At 38.7% G+C, this 23,315-nt stretch overlaps 1 protein-coding gene across 1 annotated transcript in view; it reads right to left on the minus strand.

Annotated features, from left to right (window-relative positions):
* Positions 1 to 7,848: 7,848 nt before the first annotated feature.
* pdgfc (platelet derived growth factor c) overlaps positions 7,849 to 23,315 on the minus strand; it is a 52,116-nt gene continuing 36,649 nt past the window's right edge. Inside the window, exons 4-6 of the mRNA XM_082506203.1 lie at positions 15,493 to 15,700; positions 15,134 to 15,354; positions 7,849 to 9,474 (exon numbers count right to left, since the gene is read on the minus strand). Coding sequence (XP_082362329.1) covers positions 9,361 to 9,474; positions 15,134 to 15,354; positions 15,493 to 15,700 — 543 coding nt within the window. The 3' untranslated portion in view covers positions 7,849 to 9,360. The remainder of the gene's footprint in view (positions 9,475 to 15,133; positions 15,355 to 15,492; positions 15,701 to 23,315) is intronic.

A 23,315-nucleotide genomic window follows, 5' to 3' on the forward strand; every position in this document is an offset into this window, starting at 1 on the left:
CCTTAGATAATTAAGAACAATATCCAGAAACTGAATGATTGGAAAAGAAAATGCTCCATGTGACTTGGCCAGTTTCCTAAATTTGTGCCCTTGCGTTGCTTCAGGGTAAACCGACCCCATGCATTACAGTTTTTTTTCCCAGTGACCACATCAGTCAAGTAGATTTTAAGCCCTGGCTCAGCAGCGCCTCGACATGAATGGGACATTTAGTGGACTGCTGACTGGGACCTGTGTTGTGCCTCACATGTGGTCTGTGACCCCTCCTTTCAAACACTGTTGAAAAAAGGAAACAGGATGCATAAACCATTTGACTTGGCCCATTTGTGCGTGTGACTCAAAAGTGAAGCGCTGGGGCAAGTCCGGGCTTGTAGAAAAGAAAATAATTCATTGATGGTCAAAGACTCTTGTGCCTGCTGTGTTCAGTCTATGATCTAATGTGCAGCGCTTTAAAGCTGTAAAACAAACTTTCTACCCCTGGCTTACACGCTTCCCTTTAGTCATTTCCCCTTCTTGCTATGAAACCACCATTTAAAAGAGAACAAGGTTTTTGAGTATTGCATTTTTTGGTAGAATTGATTTTCCTTTTTTTGGTGTTAACACTACAACTGTGCAACTGAATTAGAGACGGTTATCCTTGATTTAACATATCAAGTCACTTTTATTTATATATCACATCTGATAAACAAAAAAAAATCCAACAGAGTAGGAAATAAAAGTGATGTGTCTTCCTTTAGTCTAGCTTGGTTTCATGACAGTTTTAGCTTTGAAGCAATATTCAAATGCTGCCCCCAAAGGCTAAGTCAGGAGACTCTGATGACTTTAAAGGTTGGGATACATCTGGTATATGTGACATTTGCTCCACACAATTAAATTTGTAAGGGATGAAAACAGGTAACAGCAAAATTTTCTGCTTTGTTGCTGGAGTTTCTAAATATGAATTTAAAGTGAAAGCCTAGGTAAAATTGTGAAGATCAGTTTTCTGCTCTATGATTAATCTAGAATTAAGGTGATGATAACAATTTAGTTGTAGGTTAGTTTGCCCCCCTTACTCAAGCCTCTCAAAACATAAAGTCATACAAAAGCAAAGCGTCTATTCTTTGAAGTGTCTTTCTTGAACTTAAACCTAATTGTCCTAAATGAAATCAAATAATTTCAGCAAAAAGAAGAGCATGTGTTATTGTAAAAGTCAGTTATATACTTCCAATAAAATATGTACAATCACATTCACGCTGTAGATTTTACGACATACATATAAAAAAATATAACCTCTAACTAGTGGCTTTATGTTTTGGATTTTTTAAAAGAAAATCAGTCTTTGCGACACATTAGCTCTCTAAGAGGGGTATGAAGATCTAGGTCCTGGCAGTCACACGACACTCCTAGTGGTAATCTAACTCTCCTTGGGGATTATATGACCTTTGTGTTCTAGGGCCATATGGAGCACACATCTGTCACCTTGATATGTAGCCACAGCACATCACTCACCTGCCATCTTGAATCTGATATGTTATTTATTTCTGTGATTCATAGTCAGAATTATGGCTATAGGAAACCCTGCAATAAGCCTTTTCCATGGGTGGAAAATTCACGGGTGTAATATTAGCATTCACTCTGTTGCACTTATGTGTCCCAGTAATGAGACAGCATACATCACATGACCTGGCCTAATTTAACATCAAACTTTACCACTTTGGGCTTTCAAAGTTACATTTTGTCACTTGAATGAGACACAGCATTGAAAAGCATAGGTCTTTTTTTCTGACTTTACACCTAATGTAAATATAAATTAAGTTAAGACTTAATATTTAATTTAGTGCTATTTAAAAGTTAAAAACACTGCAGTGTTTTACTCTAGCCTGACTCACATACTAGTAAATTTTAGCTGGAGACAGATATCACTGTAACACAGCATAAGCTGCCCATTTATTCTCTTTACTAAAGGGAAGCAAACAGAAGGCATAGCATTTGGATAACTGTTACACCGATACTACCATATCTTTTTTTTTTTATAGCTTTATACAATAACTTAATCACCACTGTCATCATCCACTTCACAGTGGCTGCAACTACTGGTAATATTTCTTTTCACACACTTCTCAAAACAAAAGGTCTGTGTAACATGGTTTCCTTAAAGTAAAATATTTCTGCCAAGTATCTGCTTTTTTAACCTTTTTAAAAGAAAATAAAGAAGACTCTTCATTTCTCTTGACACGTCTTTAATACTTTAACCTTTGCACTTTTGAATATTAAAATAGGAAAATAAAGTCCTACCCCCCGACACCACACCCCAAATCTGATTTTCCAAAGCTTGAATGATCATTAGAAACCAAGAAGGTGGACTTCCAGGGTTAGCAAATCACTGCCTGTTAAGAATCGGTGACCTTTGACTTGCTAGTAAGGATGCAGCTCCCTTATGGCCATCTGTGTTTAAGGTTAATAAATAATAGTGGGAGCTCTCTTGTCAGAATTAATCAGTCCCACCCCAGCAATATGCCTGCATCACCGCCAGCACATCCTGCATATATTACAGGGCACATACAACCTTTATGTAGTTCACACAGAATCGCTAGCTGAGGGTGATGCAAAGCACTTATTCAATATCCATTTGCTATGTTATTTTAAAAGCACACCATATATTAGAAGTTATGACAACTTGGATACAATTTACATTTGGTGACTAGGGTTTCATAGGCCTATATATTTGATTTACAGCAGGATGTTTAATGTATAGTGTATTATAGAGTACAGGGTAAATGTAATAACCTTTCATCTTGGTGTGGTAAGGTGGAGTGGTTAAATGTTGGATGTAATGAGGAGATGAAAGCTGAAAAGGGAGACATCTGTCAAATGACTTAACCTAAAGTATGTTCAACACAGAGCTCTCCTCTGTTGGGTTGCTTTGTAAATGATGCTTTGACCCATGATTAATTCTACCTAAATTCAAGGACCTTACATTCCCAGAAACAACAGCTTGTTCTCTGAAAACCACCACTGAAACACCCTATAATTATCAGAAACGTAACATGCACCCGTCAATTTGGCCTTTCCATCCATGTACTGTGAACCAATTAGGGATGCTGGAGATATCATCTGAACGGGCTGCCAAATTTCCTCTATCAGGCAGTGCTCCAACACAGTTATAAACAACCTCAAGCTAAGATCAATTCACAGACTGCATGTTGAAATCTAGAGTCAGCTGCCAGTTACAGGAGATGGATGTTTATTAATGTTAACGCTCTGAAAGCTGTAGTGAATTATTTTGGAAATAAAATAGGAGAACTTGATAAAAACATAAAGTAGTTCAGCAGAATGGCAACTCATATTTTGTGTGCAACAGCACTGCAACGATACTTAAAATACATTTGGAATGTACAGCAGATTCTGTTTTCACAAGACATCTGTCAGGTTTTTGAAAAGAAAATTGTATGCATACCATTTTAATTGCTCCTAAAAGTACTTGCTGAGCTCGTGTTTGGTCTCGGAGAAGATGTAACCAAAGGTTCATTGGAGGACATGATAACAAGACCTGCAAATCACTACGGGAATCAAGAAGAGCAGATAAATAAATTTATATTCCAAAAAATGCTGTAACAGCCCTTTGTTGTTTGTTGGGTTGATGTCAAACTTTTGGACAGTATAATTTAGTCAGGAGTGATGGAAAATGACAGCGCCAGACCTCTGCTGTGGTTGCCATTGGCTAAAGTGCTGGTGGTTGATATCTGAGACGATGCCAGAGGATTTTCAAGCTTTTGGGTACAGGCAGGGGGTGACAGTTTAAAAAAAACCAAAGTATTCAAAATGAGCAGAAAGAAATTAAATGAGAAAACACGGAAACCTAAACCTAAAGGCATTTTGCTGTGCTTGCATCCATTAGAAATCAGTTCAGTAACTTGTCATCGATGCAGTAAAGCCCAGAATGCATTTAATTCAATTCAATTCAGTTTATTTAATTTTTGTTTATATAAATATTTATTTATATATAATATATTAGAATCATCTTTACACACGCGCCAAATCACAACAACAGTCGCCTCAAGGTGCTTCGCTTTATATTGTAAGGTAGACCCTACAATAATACATACAGAGAAAAACCCAACAATCATATGACCCCCTATGAGCAAGCACTTTGGTGAGAGTGGGAAGGAAAAACTGCCTTTTAACAGGAAGAACCCTCCAGCAGAACCAGGCTCAGGGAGGGGCGGGGCCATCTGCTGTGATCGGTTGGGGTGAGAGAAGGAAAACAGGATAAAAGACATGCTGTGGAAGAGAGACAGAGGTTAATAACAGATATGATTCAATGCAGAGAGGTCTATTAACACATAATGAGTGAAAAAAGTGACTGAAAAGGAAAAACTCAACCCATCATGGGAATCCCCCAGCAGGCTATGCCTATTGCAGCATAACTAAGGGAGGATTCAGGGCCACCTGGTCCAGCCCTAACTATATGCTTTAGCAAAAAGGAAAGTTTTAAGCCTAATCTTAAAAGTAGAGATAGTGTCTGTCTCCCGAATCCAAACTGGAAGCTGGTTCCACAGAAGAGGGGCCTGAAAACTGAAGGCTCTGCCTCCCATTCTACTTTTAAATACTCTAGGAACAACAAGTAGGCCTGCAGAGCGAGAGCGAAGTGCTCTAATAGGGTGATATGGTACTACAAGGTCATTAAGATAAGATGGGGCCTGATTATTTAAGACTTTTATGTGAGGAGCAGGATTTTGAATTCTGGATTTAACAGGAAGCCACTGAAGGGAGCCAGTCCAGCCTAGAAGTAATAAATGCATGAACTAGTTTTTCAATGTCAATTAGTTTAATTAGTAAACTATAAAGATACAATACTAGTTGTATTTGCAGCATTTTCATTCTTTGTGCAAAGCCACCCAGCTTCTGTGTCTACCTATTTGTGTGGCTGCCTTCTTTACAGATTGGACTGGAGCTGGGACGTGCAGCAGGCACACTTGCAACGCCTGAGAAGTTTGGTTTAGGTCATAGAACTAAGTTCATTCTTGGAGCTCAGTTACTGAACACTTAGTTTTGCTTGGCTGCTGGACCGCACACATTGCTGCAGTTGTTTTCCAACTAATGCGCTTTTTTCTACATGAATAACTTTAAAGATTACACCAGCCGCTGCTTGTTTGAGTTCTTTTATTATACCTTCATTCTACCACCATATTTAACATAGCGTCGCTGAGGACCCCAAAAACAGTTTATTGTAAAACCTTTTTTTTTCTTGCAGCACCATTAGTTATATAATATCTGTCATGTAAGGACAAAAAATAGATTATTATTATTAATTCGGCATTAATTAATACAAAAATGCTTTTTTTCTTTAATGCAACTTGTAGTTTTTATCCAAAAAAACAATCCACTTTTACTTAATAGCTAATCGACCATCTTTTAACTCTTAATCCCTTAGTTTTCAGTCATTTCAAGTAAACATGATTTATATTGTGTTTATATGACAAAACTAATTAGTGTAATTTTGACCCCAATATAAAATAACTGAAATAAATAACTAGCCAGCCCAGAAACACAATCTTCTTTCTATCCTTGGTCTGTCCTGAAATCTCGTGAAACACCTCACCTACTGTAGGAGGTGTCCAAGAAGGATCCTGGCCAGATTTCCCTACCGCCATAGCCCCCATGTCTGCATGGGGTCTTTTCCAGGACTCCAGACTCCTCCCACAATTCAAAGACACGCATCTTTGGTTAGTTGCTGATTCTAAATTTGCTTTAATTGTGAATGTAAGTGTGAATGTTTGTCTGTCTCTGTGTTAGTCCTATGATAGAATGACATCTTGCACAGGGTGTATTCTGCCTCTCGCCCTGTGACAGCTGGGATAGGCTCCAGCCGTACTGGGGCACAGAATTTGATACGTGGAAGAAAATGATTGGATGGATGAATATATATGTTTTATGTCTCCAACCAAAACATGATTGATGATGTGAGCAGTAGAACCTGATGGGTTATAGAAACTCTTCACACAATTATTAGGGACATCTGTGAAGAAATTAATTGAGGGATAGTTTATTATGTTCCTGTGCTTATTTGGAGGAATGTGTACGAGGTTTAATCTTTTCATCTATTGAGGCATGCATAGGCAAGGTCAAAACTGCAGTTTATTAGAGGTTAACAGGATTTTTCAAATACGTCTTTGAAATATTTGAGCTGAATGTCTTGTGTTGCAAAGAGCATTCATTTACAGGCAGAAAGAGAATGTCCTTGTGCTTCAACCTTTGGTCTGAGTAATTCCAAAAGCTTCTGCAGAATCATATACTATTATCACCTTTATTGCCATGAATCACTGATGTTGAATTTTCTGTGGACCGCAGAGTGTCTGCAGTTACAGCACAATACTTTCCAAGGTTTTTACTTTTTAAGCTACAGAATATTTAAAAAGTCCTAAATTAGAACACAGAATAAGCGTTTGTTTTACAATTGGTTAACTGCCCAAAAAATATTATGCTATGATGATGAGGTCTAGCCTGACTCAGGCTGCTTTGATTTCATAAAAATATGGCAAAAGGCAGAAAGGCACGTGGGTGAAGGGCGGAAGTGCTAGATTTAAACTGTACACATCCACTCACTCATATAAACACAACAAACCTACTCCTCGTACTATATCAGATCTCGTGCCAGTGCAATGAGGTTTCCTTTGCAAAGAAGCACTGCATCAACAAAGAAAGACAATCTGTTTAATATTATAAAAGCCACACTGGGAGCTGGCGGGTTTGTGCAGTAGCATCTGGCGTCACCGCAGATGCCTGCCAGGGTGCACATTAGATCAGAGTAATTGGCCAGGACAGCAGTGTGAGATGGACAAATGAGAACCTCCTCCTGGGTGACCTGATGGCCAAGGGGAGAATGAACAATACTGCTCATAGTGTGATAAAGAGCTTGTGGAGTGAAAAACACACTTCTTCAGGAAAACATACGTTCATCCTGCCAACTTTGTGTTATTGGATTAAAAAGTATACTCATACACAATCATGATTAGTGAGAAATTTGGCAAATCATGTTCTCTAAATCATTCTCTACAGTGTAATTCCAACCTACTATTTACTCATTTGTATACAATATTTGCACGACTATTGCCAATAGTCACAAGATATTATAGTAAACCACGGTAAAGTGTTTGATTTAGCAGACTTTATCTAGACTTCCATATAAATTATTATTTAATAAATTCAGGGTTTAAATGCATCAGTTTATATTCCATTATAAGATTTCAACAGGAACTGGTTTTCTAAATAGGCTTTGGGATATTCTTTACACTTATCCATCGATGGGTAAAGGCCAGATTTACTAAATAGGACAAAATAGCATGTGCACACGATCCCCGCATAGGTGTGGTTCGTTTTACATGTAATGTTTTTTAAACACAGGCAATTCAATTCAGTATCTGGCACAAAAAATGAGACATGCTTTTTTTTCCTGGCACAGTTAGCAGTAAATTGCGTGTTACAAGCATTAGTAAATCACACTTAGTTTTAATATTTTCCTCTCTCTATCTTTTTTGACTTGAGAAAAGAACTCCCAGAAACACATATGCACCTGGGCCAATCGCAAACATGTCTGAGTTCCCACCTGTTACGTGCAATACTGTCACTGTGCTCTCACTGTAAATACCAAGAGTACTTCAAACCCAGTTTGAACTGGCACAACATGTATATCTGACCCTAAATTTAGTGGAATGTTAACTGAAATTTGGACGTGAATAAATATAATGCTTCATTTTGGGTTACCAAAACATTTAGTGGATTGCCTGGCATTATTATTCACCTTGATGTGCATCAGAAGTAAACCAAAGTTTGTGCTGAGAAAAATTCACTGAATAATATAATACGTCACACTTTTCTATTTCATAAATGGGACTCGCTGTTTACATTATGTGGCAAAATTGTTCATCCATCCATTCACTTCCGCTTATCCTTTTCAGGGTTGCAGGGGGCGCTGGAGGCTATCCCAGATGTCTTAGGGCCAGAGTCAGGGTACACACTAGACAGGTCGTCAGTCTGTTGCAGGGCTAACACATATATACAGACAACCATTCGCACTCATATTCACACCTATGGGCACTTTAGAGTTTCCAATTAACCCATCCCCACTTTAGTGGGGCAAAATTGTTCATTTTTTATTTTTTGTGAAAACATTTTAGAAACTAAACATTTACTTTCATGGTTACAATAATATTGGTGGATGATGATTTTCATAAGTATGTGTGCCTTTGTTTTTCGGAGTTTTGTACTATATTCATATCAGTGGTTGGATCAAAGTTTCCAATCCCAAGTACTACATATTCTGTTAGAAATGGAAGAATTTATTTTTGCTTTCCAATACTATAAAATACACAAACAGTTGTAGCAAAAGTAGAGATAAATAATATTGGCATACAGAAAAATGAAAAAAAAAAAAAAAACATCCACAAGAAAATCAAAATGTAAAAATTACAAACAGAGAGGAGGCTAGTAAACAGGAAATATGTAGCACACAAGTCATCTTGGACCTAAATTCCCTTTCCTTAAACAAATAAATACTTATTGTGAACAATCTCAAATGTTGAAAAAAAAATAAATGGTTTGACGCCAGGCATGTCTTGAGCAAGCAGATTTAATATTGCTGAGATGGATCAAATGAAGACTTAAAAAAGGAGTTCTAACTGATTCTGAATGTGCAACTTTGATCTTATCTTTGAAAAACTTTGGCAGAAAATGCACACTAATAAAGAAAAGAAATGTAAACAAAATATTTACACGTAATGCAGTCTCATTAGTGTTACATTTCAACTATACTGTGTTTGTACACTGCCACAGACAAACTGTGGTAAAACAAGAGGGGAGCAAAAGGAAACGGCTAAAAACCACCTTTCTTTGCCTTGATGGTAATAATAGAGGAGCCAAGGGAGCAAGGCAAGGCAGCTGGAGCCAGCTCACTTATAGATATAAAAAAGTACTTGAACAAAGAAGCTCCCATTTTTCATGACAGTATCAGCCCACACTGACTGAACTTTAAAAAAGACCTCAGGAAGAAATGGCGCAAATGCCTCAGTGTTCTTATCTCAGAAGAATGGAAGAAAATAGTCTTCAGAGCTCATAGGTAATGGTCCAGATCTGCTCCAGTGATTTTTTTTTTGGCCTTTCTAAAATGGACTCAGAGCACTCTATTGGTATTCCACAGCAGTCAAATCCATTTGGAAGATTTATTAGATTCCAGTCCGTTCTGCTTCATCCAATTAGTAAAAGGACATCAGGATAAAAGGAGAATCTTGTTAGCTTCCAGTGGTAGTGGATGAGATAGGAACAGCGGCAGAGGTTCATTTCTAACATCCGCATGCTTCCGTTGGCAGCTGTTACACATGTCTGAGGTCAGTCAGAATCATCTTTACACACGCAGGCACACTCTTCATGGTGTTCCAAGGGCACATCTGTCATGGACTTCTGGAGACCTCGTACACCACTTCGATGTTTCAACAGTAGAACCTGTTTACAAAAGAGGCCAGAAGCAGTGTTTTTAAAGCATGTTGAGTGGATAGGTTATTTAGACCTTTAACTGCTGCTTTGCAAAGTGGAACCACGGATGATGGGTGGAAATGTTTGTGTGATTTTGGTATAACAAAAAAAATCTTTGTGAAGTACATTGTAAATATCAAACCAGTCCAACCAATAATATTTTGCTTTGACATGTGTAAGACATGTTGCATGTAATGGTAAAAAAAATAAAAACCCAGATGTGTTAAAATTCTATGTTCATTGTTCATTTTGTTTTGTTTTGTTTTGAAAAATGCATGTTAAAATGTACATAAATCAGGTTTGGGTTTCAAAAAATCCTCCATTTTTGATTGAAATGCAAACACGTTTTAAGTAACATGGTATGCAAGTATGGAACGCCAGGACTGCCATAATGAATTAATTAAATACACCATTAAATAATTAATTAAATGTGTCAATAATTAATTAAAATTGGAATTAATTAATTAAATAAATAGTTATGACACATGTAATTAATTAATTATTGACACATTTAATTAATTATTTATGTATTTCACATTTTAATTAATTATTGACACATTTAATTAATTAATTATTGACACATTTAATTAATTATTTATGTATTTCACATTTTAATTAATTATTGACACATTTAATTAATTATTGACACATTTAATTAATTATTTAATGATATATTTATTTATTTCATTTTGGCAGTCCTGACCCTTGGCTCTCGTCATGAAATAATTTTATCTGTCAGCCTCACCCATCAAACTCAGGGGGCGGGGTTAACGCTGCCCATGCAGCTTCTCTAACATTTGATTGGTTGCCGTGCAAAGTAAGTCAAAACAGGTCGATCCTAGATAATCGATTGCTTGTGTAGACTTGGGGCAGCCAGTTATCCCAGAATGCAGATCAAATCACAGGCCGTTTTTCTGTCACCAGCTACACTTTTAACAGTGTTTTAGCCGCGAATGTCGGTATGTCTGGTCAGGTTGTCAACATAGAACATGTTTGCAAAAGTGCTCAGATGTTTTCAGAGATTTCACTAGCTCTGCTAACAGTTAGCATGCAGAGCGCACCGAGGGGGTACATTAACCGGTTTGTTTACATATTCCACTCTCCGTGTTCCACATGTTGCATTCGCAGATTCTCATTTTCACCGAACGATCGTCTCTTTCCGCCTGGTGTTGTGTCTCTGTGCTTCTGTAACATAAAGAACGAGCTGACATTTTTCTCACGAAACCAGCGATCAGCTCAGCAGACCCTCAGTTTACCTGCATGCATCCTCCTCCTCATCTGTCAGCTGTTTAACACCTGCTGCTAATTCAAGAAACACGCCTAGTTACCTGGTGATAGTCACAGTTTAACTGCACAAGATAAGTAAATATAGTATTTTCCCCGAGCGCAGAGCTGCTGGAGCTTGTTTCCTTACAGAGCACTTTATAGGCGAACAGCTTCATCAGCGGCTGATGTCCAATCACCAGCACACAGCTTTCAAGCCTCAGCTGAGTTTTAGCTCTCAGTGGTTAAACGCTGGACTTCATTCACTCAGGTTCTGTCTGTCGGGTCACGTTTACTTCGCTGTTTTATTTACAACTGAGCAAATCGGTTTGGCTGAGGTTAAAGTTACGTTTCATAACTGCATAGTTTCACAGACGTTTAATGAACCACTGGCACATGTGTTAGACTGAACTATCATCTAAATATCATCTGTTTTTTAATAGTTATTCAACTGTATTCTAAGCACCAGCTGTCTGTTAGAATGTGATTTTTTTTCTCTCTCTGTTGGCAGAGGTATAAAAATGCGCAGGAAAATCTGACGTGCATGGCAAACTTCACCGACGATATTTAGGGAGGAATAAACACACATCAAACATAAATGAACCATTTGCCTGTCTCCATAATTGAGAGCATTTTCTCTTCTTATGTCAACACTCTCTCTCTCTCTCTCTCTCTCTCTCTCTCTCTCTCTCTCTTTTTTTTTTTTTTTTTTTTTTTTTTGCTTTTTCGGTCATGTTATGTTTACCTGTCAAAGGCTTGTTACAAACTATGAAACACATTGTGCAGACTTCTGGATGTTAGAAGAAAACTAATACTGCTCATGAATGAGACTAAAGGCAGGAAGGTGTCCTTTAAAACTAAACATGTTAATAGGACCTCCCTGTTTATATCATAGTTTATGATATAGCACGTGTATTTCAGTAATAGCCTGCTGAGGCCACTATACGTGCTGGCCTCATATCAAATGTGAAGGCAGACTGAGTCTATGTTTGACGTTTGTTTATATCTAATCTTCCTTTTCAAACATTTAAACAGCAGCGAGTCTGCAGCTGAGGGAATACAAATTCAAATTGTCGGAACAGGTTTGCTCGTTTCTTGGATTCATTTGGTGATTTATTAAATGTATAACTGTGTGGTGGGGCGTGGTCTGCGGTGCCGTGCAGGGAGGGCGGACGCACCTGCACGGCATCCTTAATCACGCCCGCCTAGTTAAAAACACGGGGACTGAAGGGTTTGGGGGTGTTGTGGTGTGGTGAGATGTAAATAAAGATGACTCTGAACGTTGCTCCGTGGTCCCGCCGTGTCTTATTCACGCCACATTGGTGCCGAAACCCAGGAGGCAGCACGGCGGGTCCATATCGGAGCCAGGGAATGGAGGAGCTGGCCCAGAGGGTGGCCGAAATGGCGGCCGCCCAGCGGGAGCAGGCGGCGGAGGTGCGTCGCCAGCAGGAAGAGCTGCAGGACCAGTCCGAGCGGCACCTGGAAAGGATTGGGGAGCTGGCGGCGCTGCTCTGGGCCTGGGCGCCACCCCCACAGGTGTGTCCCGAGGACAGTGAAGCGGTGGAGGAGCCGCGTGAGGCACCTCAACAGCCGGAGGTGGCAGACGAGGCGCGCGGGGATCTGCGCCTGCCGGAGGAGGGGGAACAGCCAGGTGAAGGGCTGCTCCTGCCGGGAGTGGTGGATGAGCCGCTCCAACCGGAGGCGGCAGACGAGGTGCGCGAGGGTCTGCGCCGGTTGGAGAAAGAGGAGCTGCACGAGGGGCTGCTCGAGCCGGGAGTGGCGGCGGAGGGAGCAGTAGTGACGGAGGAGTCGCGCTATGGGCTGCTCCAGCAGGGAGCGACAGCGGTGACGGAGGGGCCGCGCAAGGAGCTGGAGGTCCCAGTGCCAGGGGAGCTTGCTCGAGTGGAACTGGCGAGCGAGGCGGGCGCCACGCTTGAGATCGCCGTGCTCGCCAGAACGGCCTCACCACCACCAGAGGCCTGTACACGCCACACCTCTGCCCAGCCACCTGTGAGCTGGGGCTCACGCTTGTGCCGGCCGCGCCGGGTGCACCTGTCACGTGTCCGACTTCCGAACCAGCTTTGCCTGCGCCGCTGGATTCGCGGGCGGCCGCCTGAACTCGCACCTCCCCGTCGCTTGGCCGGGGCCTGGGGGTGCCAGCTGTCCGGGCTGATTCCCTCTCCCACTGGCGGTGGGGGAGTAGGTTCGGCCGGATGGCTCCCCGGCCTCAATCGGGCGATGGGGGTATGTGGTGGGGCGTGGTCTGCGGTGCCGTGCAGGGAGGGCGGACGCACCTGCACGGCATCCTTAATCACGCCCGCCTAGTTAAAAACACGGGGACTGAGGGGTTTGGGGGTGTTGTGGTGTGGTGAGATGTAAATAAAGATGACTCTGAACGTTGCTCCGTGGTCCCGCCGTGTCTTATTCACGCCACAAACTGTTATTCTAATCTGCTGCTGAGTCTCTTACACTTTTCTTTATGCTGTATATTTTCACGTCTCTGGAATAGTTGGCAGTTAGATAGTCAGCTGGGAAACTTTGTGTTAACTCATGGAGCTGAGGATATCGTGGATATGCTGACCTCGCTGCGTGGTGTACAGAGCGAGGTCAGCATGATTAATATTCACAATAAAAATATTAGCCGAACATCATGAAGTCTGTATGTGTTTCATAGTGTCGAACAACCTTTGTACAGTTAAAGCCAGCAGTTACTACATGACGGAAACACCAACGTTATCTCTTTTATGTGTTTATACACAGGTCACGCTGATTACTGAACAAAAACCCAAAGATCAGATGTTAAACAGATTTATTTGCTCTCTCTCCTCCTTAAACATGTTTTTAATGTTAGTTATAATTCAGAATTGGCGACTGAAACACGTAGGACACATAAGAACATCAGGAAATAAAACACCGATAAATATAACCTCAGTAAAAGAAGTCAGCGGGGGTTACTACAGCTGTGTACCGGGGCCTGCGCTTTGTCGGTGGGATTGCTTGCGAGGCGAGCGGGTCTATCCCACGCTTTGCCATGAGACTGGGACGACATCTCCGAAATCATCGAAACACTTTTGCAAAGAGGCTGTATCTTGACAAACCGACCAGACACATGAAGATTAAACCACTACATTCTCGGCTAAAAAAATATTAAAACGGTATTTGGTAACACACAAACAGGGTTTTTCAAAGCTCAGTTCTGTTAGCTTCCACATGCCGGTTGTTGTGTGCTAGAAACAATGGCCACCAGGCCAAAGCAATGGTTTTGACTCGATCAGCGTTAACCCCGCCCCCTGAGTTTGATGGGTGAGGCTGACAGATAAAATTATTTCATGATGAGAGCCAGGCGTCAGGACTGCCAAAATGAAATAAATAAATATATCATTAAATAATTAATTAAATGTGTCAATAATTAATTAAATGTGTCAATAATTAATTAAAATGTGAAATACATAAATAATTAATTAAATATGTCAATAATTAATTAATTAAATGTGTCAATAATTAATTAAAACGTGAAATACATAAATAATTAATTAAATGTGTCAATAATTAATTAATTACATATATCATAACTATTTATTTAATTAATTAATTCCAATTTTAATTAATTATTGCCACATTTAATTAATTATTTAATGGTGTATTTAATTAATTCATTATGGCAGTCCTGGCGTTCCATATGCAAGTAGCAAACTTTGGAAGGTAAAAAAAAAATTAGAATGTTAAAATTCACAAAATAAGAAATGGCAATCTGATTTTAACTGTCTTTGCACTGTTTCACTACAAGATCCATAAACAATGTGGTGGTTTTTCTAAAACACATATAATCGTTTGGGAGTAACTGTCAATCTTTTAAATCTGTTGTTTGAATACAAGGACAAGTTTTAAAATGTCATAGATCAGGGGAAAACAAATTACTTTTGTAAAGCTTTGTGAAGAAGTGAAAACCTTTCAAAGCTTTCAAAGTCCGTGTAACCAATTTCTGCTTGTGGCCCAGCATTTGCTGGCCTTAGAGACCACTAAGCCTTCTGTTTGTACAAACAACCTATATTACTTCCACACGCTATTAGGAGAGAAAGTAGAATCCATATTTGTATCAAAATGATAAGTAAAAGGCAAATAACAAAGGATTCTACCAAGATGATGACCAAAATAACTTTAGAAAACAGAATAGCACAAAACCAGGTTTAAAAAAATCAATATAAATCTGAATAAAACTGCAGTAATATTCACGTATTCCATAATTAAAACTATTTTTTTCTACCTCATATTGCAGGTGTTTTTCATATTATTATGTGTTCAGATAAAAACTAACAAAATAAACATCAAATGGATTTCATCATGCCATGATCAAATTGATATTTACCTCATGATATTTCTTTGTGACTCTGGCAGGAATACACTGACAGTCGTAGCAGCGGTGAGAGCAGCAGGAACAGTTTCCACCACAGCGCTTCACCAGGAGGCAGCTGGGCCAGAAAATGACATCTGTCCTTTTCAGCTCTTCACGCAGGGATACCGAGAAATTACGTGGCGTGCAGCTGTAGAGTTGAACTTCTTCCCTCAGAAGATTGAGATCAGCTCCACCTCAAATGCATCAGATGTTATTATTTCAACACAACATTTCACCAAAACATATTCTTTTAATATTAATCATTTCAGTAGTGGCTCTTGGACTAAATTTACATTTAATTCATGAAAACAAACATGTTAATAATGTCCTACCTCGGGCCTTCTTACTGTGGATGAATGATTTCCCCAGCACATGCCATGTAGGTTTGTACAACTCTTCCATATCCATCTGCCATCGTTCTGGTTCCAGGTACTTCATGACCTCCTCTACAGTGCTCAGCTCCGTCACAGCCTCTGACAGCTCCTCAATATCCTGCAGGGATGGAGGGAGAACTGCAGGGGCGTTGGGCTCTGGTACACTCTGTGGGAAAACCAACAAATCAAATGAAGAGAGATGGAACAGATGGGTCATTTGCATACTAACTGAAAAAAAGTGTTTTTTTTAATGTAAAGAGTCCAACTTGCATAGCTTTGGGTTTTGATGGAAAAAGTCTTTAAACAAGCTTTCATAATAAATACACAACTCTCTCAATAAGATGAAATGTGCCATACATAATAAGGTCAAATAATTACCTCATTACATAAACTGCCTCAAGGATACTTAAACCTCAGCCACTTTGTGTGACATTTAAAAGTTGGAAGTGTACTTTAGGTTATAAATATTAAAACAGGATAATTATAGTGAAGGAGGAATTTTGTCATTGGTGACAGGATGTTAAAAATGACCTTACTCTGCTATTGTACATTTTACATCATGATAAAATATAAAGTTTAATTTGAGTTACAGGTCATTAAACGATATGGTGAACTGGACTTGAGTTAAGCTGAAAATCATAACATCGTACTGTAGCAGGGGCTCAAACTAATATTTCGATTAACAGTGACTACAGTCTCTGAGGATCACAGACACATGCAGGGATTTCCACACTGGGCCAAACTGGAAGGCATTCGCTTACATTTGACAGAAACATACTGAAGACTGAAATTTCAGTCTGTAAATAAAAATGAAAATGAGAATTTGTCATACATGACAAACGTGATAACAAATTCAACATTTAAAAAACTGACCATGCAATGAGTAATGCAATAGTATAATTATAATTTAATTATTTAAAAATAATACACATTTTTTTATATTAGTCCCCCTCGCCGATGCAAAAAAACAAACAAATCGGAATTAATGAGAGACATTTTTTAAGCTGCCAAATGAGATCGCATCTTTGCCACCTCCTTTGATCACTTTCCATTCCAACGTTTATCTCTGTAGATTTGGTTGGCAACAGTATTATTTGTTTCAAGCTCTGAACTCTCTAGTGAGATACAGCAAGCAGTCACAGAGAAGATTGATACCTGGTGTGTTACTCTTCCCACGAGAGAAGGAGCTAATCTGTTAGACCTTTCAGTCTTGTGATGGTGCAACATGTCAGCTCACTGGTCTCTCTAATATTACGTGACTGACAGGTAGAAGGAAACATTGTGACACAACAACAGCAACATAAAAAAAGCTTGAAAACACTAAAAATGTTGCCTTTTGGCAGCTGTGTTTTAAGGGAATAAATGAGAGGACTGAATGAAGAGTGGCAGTTTTTCTCATTGGTACTAACATTGTAAAGATAAACATTGTAAAATAAATGTTTTACCTAGCTGATAATATGAATACATGTATGTAGAGTAACTATAATGCGCGTCAGCTGACTGCTGAAGCATACGAAGACAGCAGGATTAAGATGCATACTTCTGTAAATTGGACTAGACACAAAGGTAATTAAAAGTTTAAAAAAATATAGAAAGATCTTCATAGTGAATGAAAAGGTAGAACGCCAACAACACTAATAAGATTTATTGGCATCGTAAGTGTGCTCAAAATCCAAGCCCCCTGGCAATGACTTTAAAATGAGATGCCAGTGGTTTGACATGGCTGCACCACAGGCTGGAAAAATACAGCTGATGCACAGCTGTGTTCACGCCACAGATATGACTCATGCTAATGAGGTTTCCTTTATAACCACTGAGCATATCTTTGGTTTATTTGGCACCAACTGAGATACACAATCACAAATGTGAAAGAATTATTTATAGGAAAAAAAAAGGTCATATAGCACCATACGTATGAGTGATGCAGCTGTATTTCCAGACAACAGAGAGAATCTGTGATTCTTATTAGTTGAGCCTTGGCAGTGGCTAACTGTATGGACTGGAAGCCATTAACAGCTTGTGAATGTCGATGGTGCAACACTCCCCCAATTAGCAACACTCTGCAAGCTCAGCGTCAGATAGAGAAGCCAAGCAATCCTTCAGAGACACATCAAGATGGTGTGAATAAAGCTATAAGTAGCAGATGAGGGAGCCAATTTAAGGGAATTCAGGAACAAAGTCCTTACATGGACCACCAAAACTGAATTCAGAGCAGTGTCTGTGTGTCAGGTGTAAGACATAGATGTATGAACAGTTATGATATATTCTGTAACGCTTTTTCAGGGTCAAATAAACTAATTAACTATAGAAACAATGCACACATGTTCCATATTAGATGAAGTTCCTCAAGGGCGTTTTAGTAGTTGTAGCTAATGTATAATTAAGATTTATCATGTAAGAGTTTTAACTTTCTGTGTAAAAAAAATAACCAGTTGCTTCACAAGGTCTTCATTAGTTGTCATTTTGTGATAAATGAACATCTAAAACACAAATGGCTAAAACAAAGTGAGTAAAGCAGTATTCAGCAAAGGCTTTGAGCTCGTTTTTTCCCTCTTTCCAAAACCTTCCTTTTCATAAAGTTTATAGTTAGGGCTCAGTGTGAATCATCTGTTGGTTATGTAGACAGGCTGCTGGGGGACTTCCCACGATGTACTGTGCATTCTTCTCCACTCAACTCTTTTCATACTCCAAGCATTTTTATGCCACTACTGAATGTCTTTAATAGATTGTGTCTTGTCCTTGTCTAGACTCTTGTCTTTGCCCTCACCCTATCAACTGGTCACAGCAGATGGCTGCCCCTCTATGAGCCTTCCTGTTAAGAGGAAGTTCCTCCTTCTCAGTGTCACCAAGCGCTTATTCACAGGGGACAGTCTGAATGTTAGGATTTGCTATTTTTTAAACTTTTGTCCCTGTGTTTACTTTACAATATAAAGGCCCTTGATGGCCTGTTATTATGAATTAGGGCTATATAGACAAAACTGAATTGACTGACTTAGTAATAGAAAGCACAAGACATAAATATTAAACTGTAAGACACTTTGCGGTGACACGACAGAATGACTAAACATTTGGCTAAAATCACAATTTTTAACTTTTATTAAGTGTTTTTAATAGACCAGACTGGTATCTATGATTTTGTTTTGTCTACCTTAGCAACTCTTATTATCTTCCATTTATATCTTTTATGAAATAAATAAATAATAAATGCTGAGCCAGCAGCCCAAGGCACACTAGACAATTCTGCATATTAAGCACAGACATTGTGGAGTCTTCTGTCCTCAAACCAAACTGAAGTACATGCAATTTCGAATCTTATATAAGTTGAAGCACACAGAGACAGCATCCTAAAATGGTATTGCCCAACTTGCAGTCAAGGCCACTTGGGCAGTGAGCTGAGTGCATGTTTCAAAAAATATCACTTGCTTTTGAAAGGCTGAAACTGTTTATTCAGAAGATTTTAAAGTGCTTCTTATCACTACCAAAGCCTCTAAACCCCCTTACCCCGAAGAAGAACTTTGTTCTCAAGCAGTGATTTCCTTGTTTCGGAGTCTCTTTGTTCTCATAAAGCACAACCACACGTTCTTATTTCTGGTATCTAAAATGACAGGTTCAACTAACTATGTTGAGATGACAATTCTGAAATAGCTTTTTGAAATAGCTCTGAAAAACAATATCTTCTCATTCACATGGATTTGAAAACCACTTCCTTGCACAAGAGGACTTTGAGTAAGCAACTTGGTTTGTTGTGCGTGAAAAGTGTTTTTTGCTCGCACTATATGCCACACACTGCAATTGAGGTTGCCGTAAAAACAAACCTTAGTTTCATCATGCCAACGGTAAAGCTCCTGTATGACTTTGCCAGTCATTTTCATTCTCTTTAGGAAAGACTTGCATTCTTTACCTGCTCCATTAGCTTCTATTCAAGTCTTCATGTTTACAATTAGACAGTTTTATATGATTAGTGTAGTTTGCTGCTATTCAGACAAGCATAAGGCACATAGATCCTGAGTGTGTAAAACTCTTTTCAATCCATTTAAATAAACAAAGGTGGTAGGATGATGTTTCCTTTCAAAGTAACAGTGCAGTTTAATTGGGGACTGAGACCTCACAGACACAATGATGTATGTTTTGTTTGTCCCTGTAACCCGCAGTGCACACCACTCAACACCGCTTATGCCCTATTCAACAGCCTCCTTCTCCTTCTGTGTTTTAACAACCTCTTTGCCTCAGCCTTTTTGCTTTTTCTAAAATTTCTTCCTGTGAATTACAGGCTGGGTCTTATTTTTTCCCCCTTTCATTCCATGGAAGTGGTGGGGAGGAATTATTGCTTGTTTAAATATATACTAAAGTACTGGCCCCTGCATGGCATGAGGTTCCAGTAGCTGCTGGTTGACCACAGAGGAAACAGAGTGCTGCTGTTCTTGTGTGCTCCTCCTCTGTCAGAGGAAGGTTCAAAGGGAAGGCAGACCGAACGTGCGGAGGCCAAACTTCCTTTTCCCCATCATGGTTTCCGCACCTTCTAGAGTTGGAACATGAAGGAAAAACTTGGTCTCTGTTTCATCAAACAGTTTATGGAAAGGAACTGAACACCGGAGAATAATGTCAATCTGCTATTAAGGGATTAAGTTTAAGTTCAAACTTCTCAAATACCTGCTGTTTCGTGAAGTACTCTTTCTTTTCCAATTAAAATGTTTTATGAAATGTCACATATATTTAGGCGTTGTGTTGCTCTTAACTGTTATTTATGCTTTATTTAGGATGGTTATCTCAACTATGAACTGCTCATTCTTCACTTTTAACTTCTGTGTATAGATGCATAAATGCATGTTAATAATATTAGAGAAAACAAGTAGGTAAATAAATCTAATGCTAAAATAGGTATGGCTTCAACATGGCTGATGAAGGAGATCCAGTTTAGGTGCCACAATGTAAAAATGTGTCTGAAAATAGCAACTTTAACACTGTCGCTGCAAAACTGTGACATTCTGCTATGACTGACCCATAAATCAGAGAGTGCTTTGCTTAAATCGGTGAAAACCTTCCTTAACACTTGAATGAAAGATGTAATGAAAGATGTTGAGCAAGTTTTATGTAAAAACAGAGAGGAAATGATGGATGATAAAGAAAGGCAAAAGTCAACATCTGAACATGATACAATTTTTTACGAGAATTATAGATGAACTCAGATGAATCAAAGCACCAAGCCTTTAAATTCCACTGATGTATGTCCACCATTACTTTTGGCCTTCCACTTGTTGAAAGGTAAAATTGTTTGGAGAGATAAATCTAAATCTCTCTGAGTGGTTACACTGCGAAACAGCAGGTCTTTGGGAATTTCTGTTGTATCCTTGTTAATGTGGAGTACAAGAGGAATGAGAACAAGAGGAAAGGGTCAGGGGTAATCAAGGAAGAACATTGAAACCAGCAGGATACAGTGACTGTGCTTCATAGTAAGTTAAGCTTCTGTGATAATGATAATAACTGCTCTTTTTTGGTTCAGATGTTCAGCCTGCATGGCAAGGATTCTGCTCATGATTATGTTGTTGTTGTAGTAACTAGAGTACACTACAGTACAAAAAAATCCTCTTTTTGATAGATGCCAAATGCAATGTGCTCTAAAGGGTTTATTACAGATGGCAAGGATAACTTCTTAAAGATTCAAATAAAGCATTATTTTAATAATAATTCCCATTAACATTGATACACTTCAATGATTTATTTTCGTCTAAAAGCCAAGGTTATAATATATCGACAGAATTCATGGAGAAATAAAAAAACAGAGGGATTAGATGCTTCATATAACAGCTACACCTCAGCTGCATTGTTTTGAATATTTTTAGACAAGACAATCAGTCATGTAGAGAACCAGTCCACCTGCAACACCAGCTGTAATATCAAAATTTACTGTTTATTAGTTTTATTTAAAAATTAAAAATTTATGATAATATTTTGTTATTTTCTGGAACTTGCCCTACCTCTTTCTAGGTGCATATACTTTGTAAATATGTGTAATTTGTTTATTTAACAGTATAATGTTTGATTATAATACTCTGATTGACTCCATAGTGTAGTATTTAACACATTTGCCTAACACGTGGAGGATCCCCAGCATAAGACTAGGAGGAGACACAAATCCCTGGGAGGTTTGTGTCAAGAAGGGCATCCAGCATAAAAAGCTATGCCAAATCAAACATGTGTCTCCGTTGTGGTAACCCCTTTCAAATAAGGATGCAGGCAAAGGAAGCTTTATTTGCCAGCTTCTCCTGCAAGTTAAATACCTTCCCTGTTTCACTTCTTGGTGGTTTCTACTTTATTGTCAGACACTATTTGAAATATTGTGTGTGCCTGCATAGACCGTGTGTTATACTACAATTTGTAATTATGAGCTCAAACAGACATTAGAGACTCTATTCTTGGACTACATCGCTCAGCATCTAATGACTCAGTTTCCAATATTTTGTGGCTTTTAGCATTTGGCTATCAGGCTAATGGATATCTTTGCAAAGCGTCCTAGCCTGTGTATCAGTCAACTTTTTTGTCTGACTAAAAATAACAAATGCAATTGTAAAAAGACAATAAAGCATTGAATTGACGACATGTGATAGTTCAGCATTTCATTTCTGCAATCCACACATACAGTACTGTTTAACTGCATGCAGCCAAAGCCTACTTGCATGTGATTCATCAGTACTTCTTGAAATACAGCATGGGAACTTGGAAGCAAAAACTGAAAAGCTTCTAGTAACAAAAATCTCATTCTTTGCATATAGATATTCACAGATTATTCATAAAGAGATATAGTTCAATACCCCCCCCCCCCCCCCAAAAAAAACCCCCCAAACAAAACAAAAACAAAAAAAACCTCACAGTACTCATTCTCTTGTTCAAATAAGAAAGTAATACAAAACACATTTACTTCATACTTCCTTCTGCTGCAAACATTTTTTCATTAAATCTTTCCTTATAATAGCATCTCATTGGGTTCATATTGGTTAAAGCCTGACCTTGCTTGTGGCCCTGCTGCAGTCTACTGATACAAAAACAGTAATTTGATTTACTGACTCTAACACTGGAAGATAATATATAAGTAATGAATACCTTTCATCTTCTAACTTATCTGTTTAACTGTTTTTGTGATACAGCTTTGAGGTTTGCATGACACTCTGCATGTGTTCAGAGTGACGGTAAATCATTTGGTGGTTCATGCTGCTATCAGCAATGCTATTCTGGGCTTTAATGGTGATGAAAGAATGCAATAATATTGTGAATTAAGACCAAAAGACCAACAACTCTGAAGCACAAAGAAATTAAAACAGTGAATATAAAGCCATTTCAGAAACCTCCGTCGCATATTTGTGCTACAGGCCATCAGGGATTAATGAAGAGTAAAACTTTTGACTTAAACTAGCTTGAACAGAACTAAAACATGACAGGTTAAAACATGGCAGTCATCTCTTTAGTTTATCTTGAGGCTTTTGTCAGTGTGGGATCTGGGATAAATGGATTTTCTGTGTTTGTGTGTGGTCTACATGTCAAGACCAAAAAAAAAGAAGGAGCAAGAGAATGACTAATGGGAAGAGGACAGACGAAGACATAGAAGAGTAGCTATACAGAGACACAAAAGTATGTACTAATAATTTTTCAGATATTATTGATATCAGAAATGCTCTAGTGGCCAGTGACCTTCTGGCAAGAATATAACTGGCTAATCTTGCTGGTTTTTAAACTTCTGCATTACATTGCTCATCATTTTAAAGAATTAAAACGGTCACTTAATTACT

This window comes from Aulonocara stuartgranti (assembly GCF_965226115.1).
Source record: "Aulonocara stuartgranti genome assembly, chromosome: 2".
Classification (NCBI taxonomy): Eukaryota; Metazoa; Chordata; class Actinopteri; order Cichliformes; family Cichlidae; genus Aulonocara; species Aulonocara stuartgranti.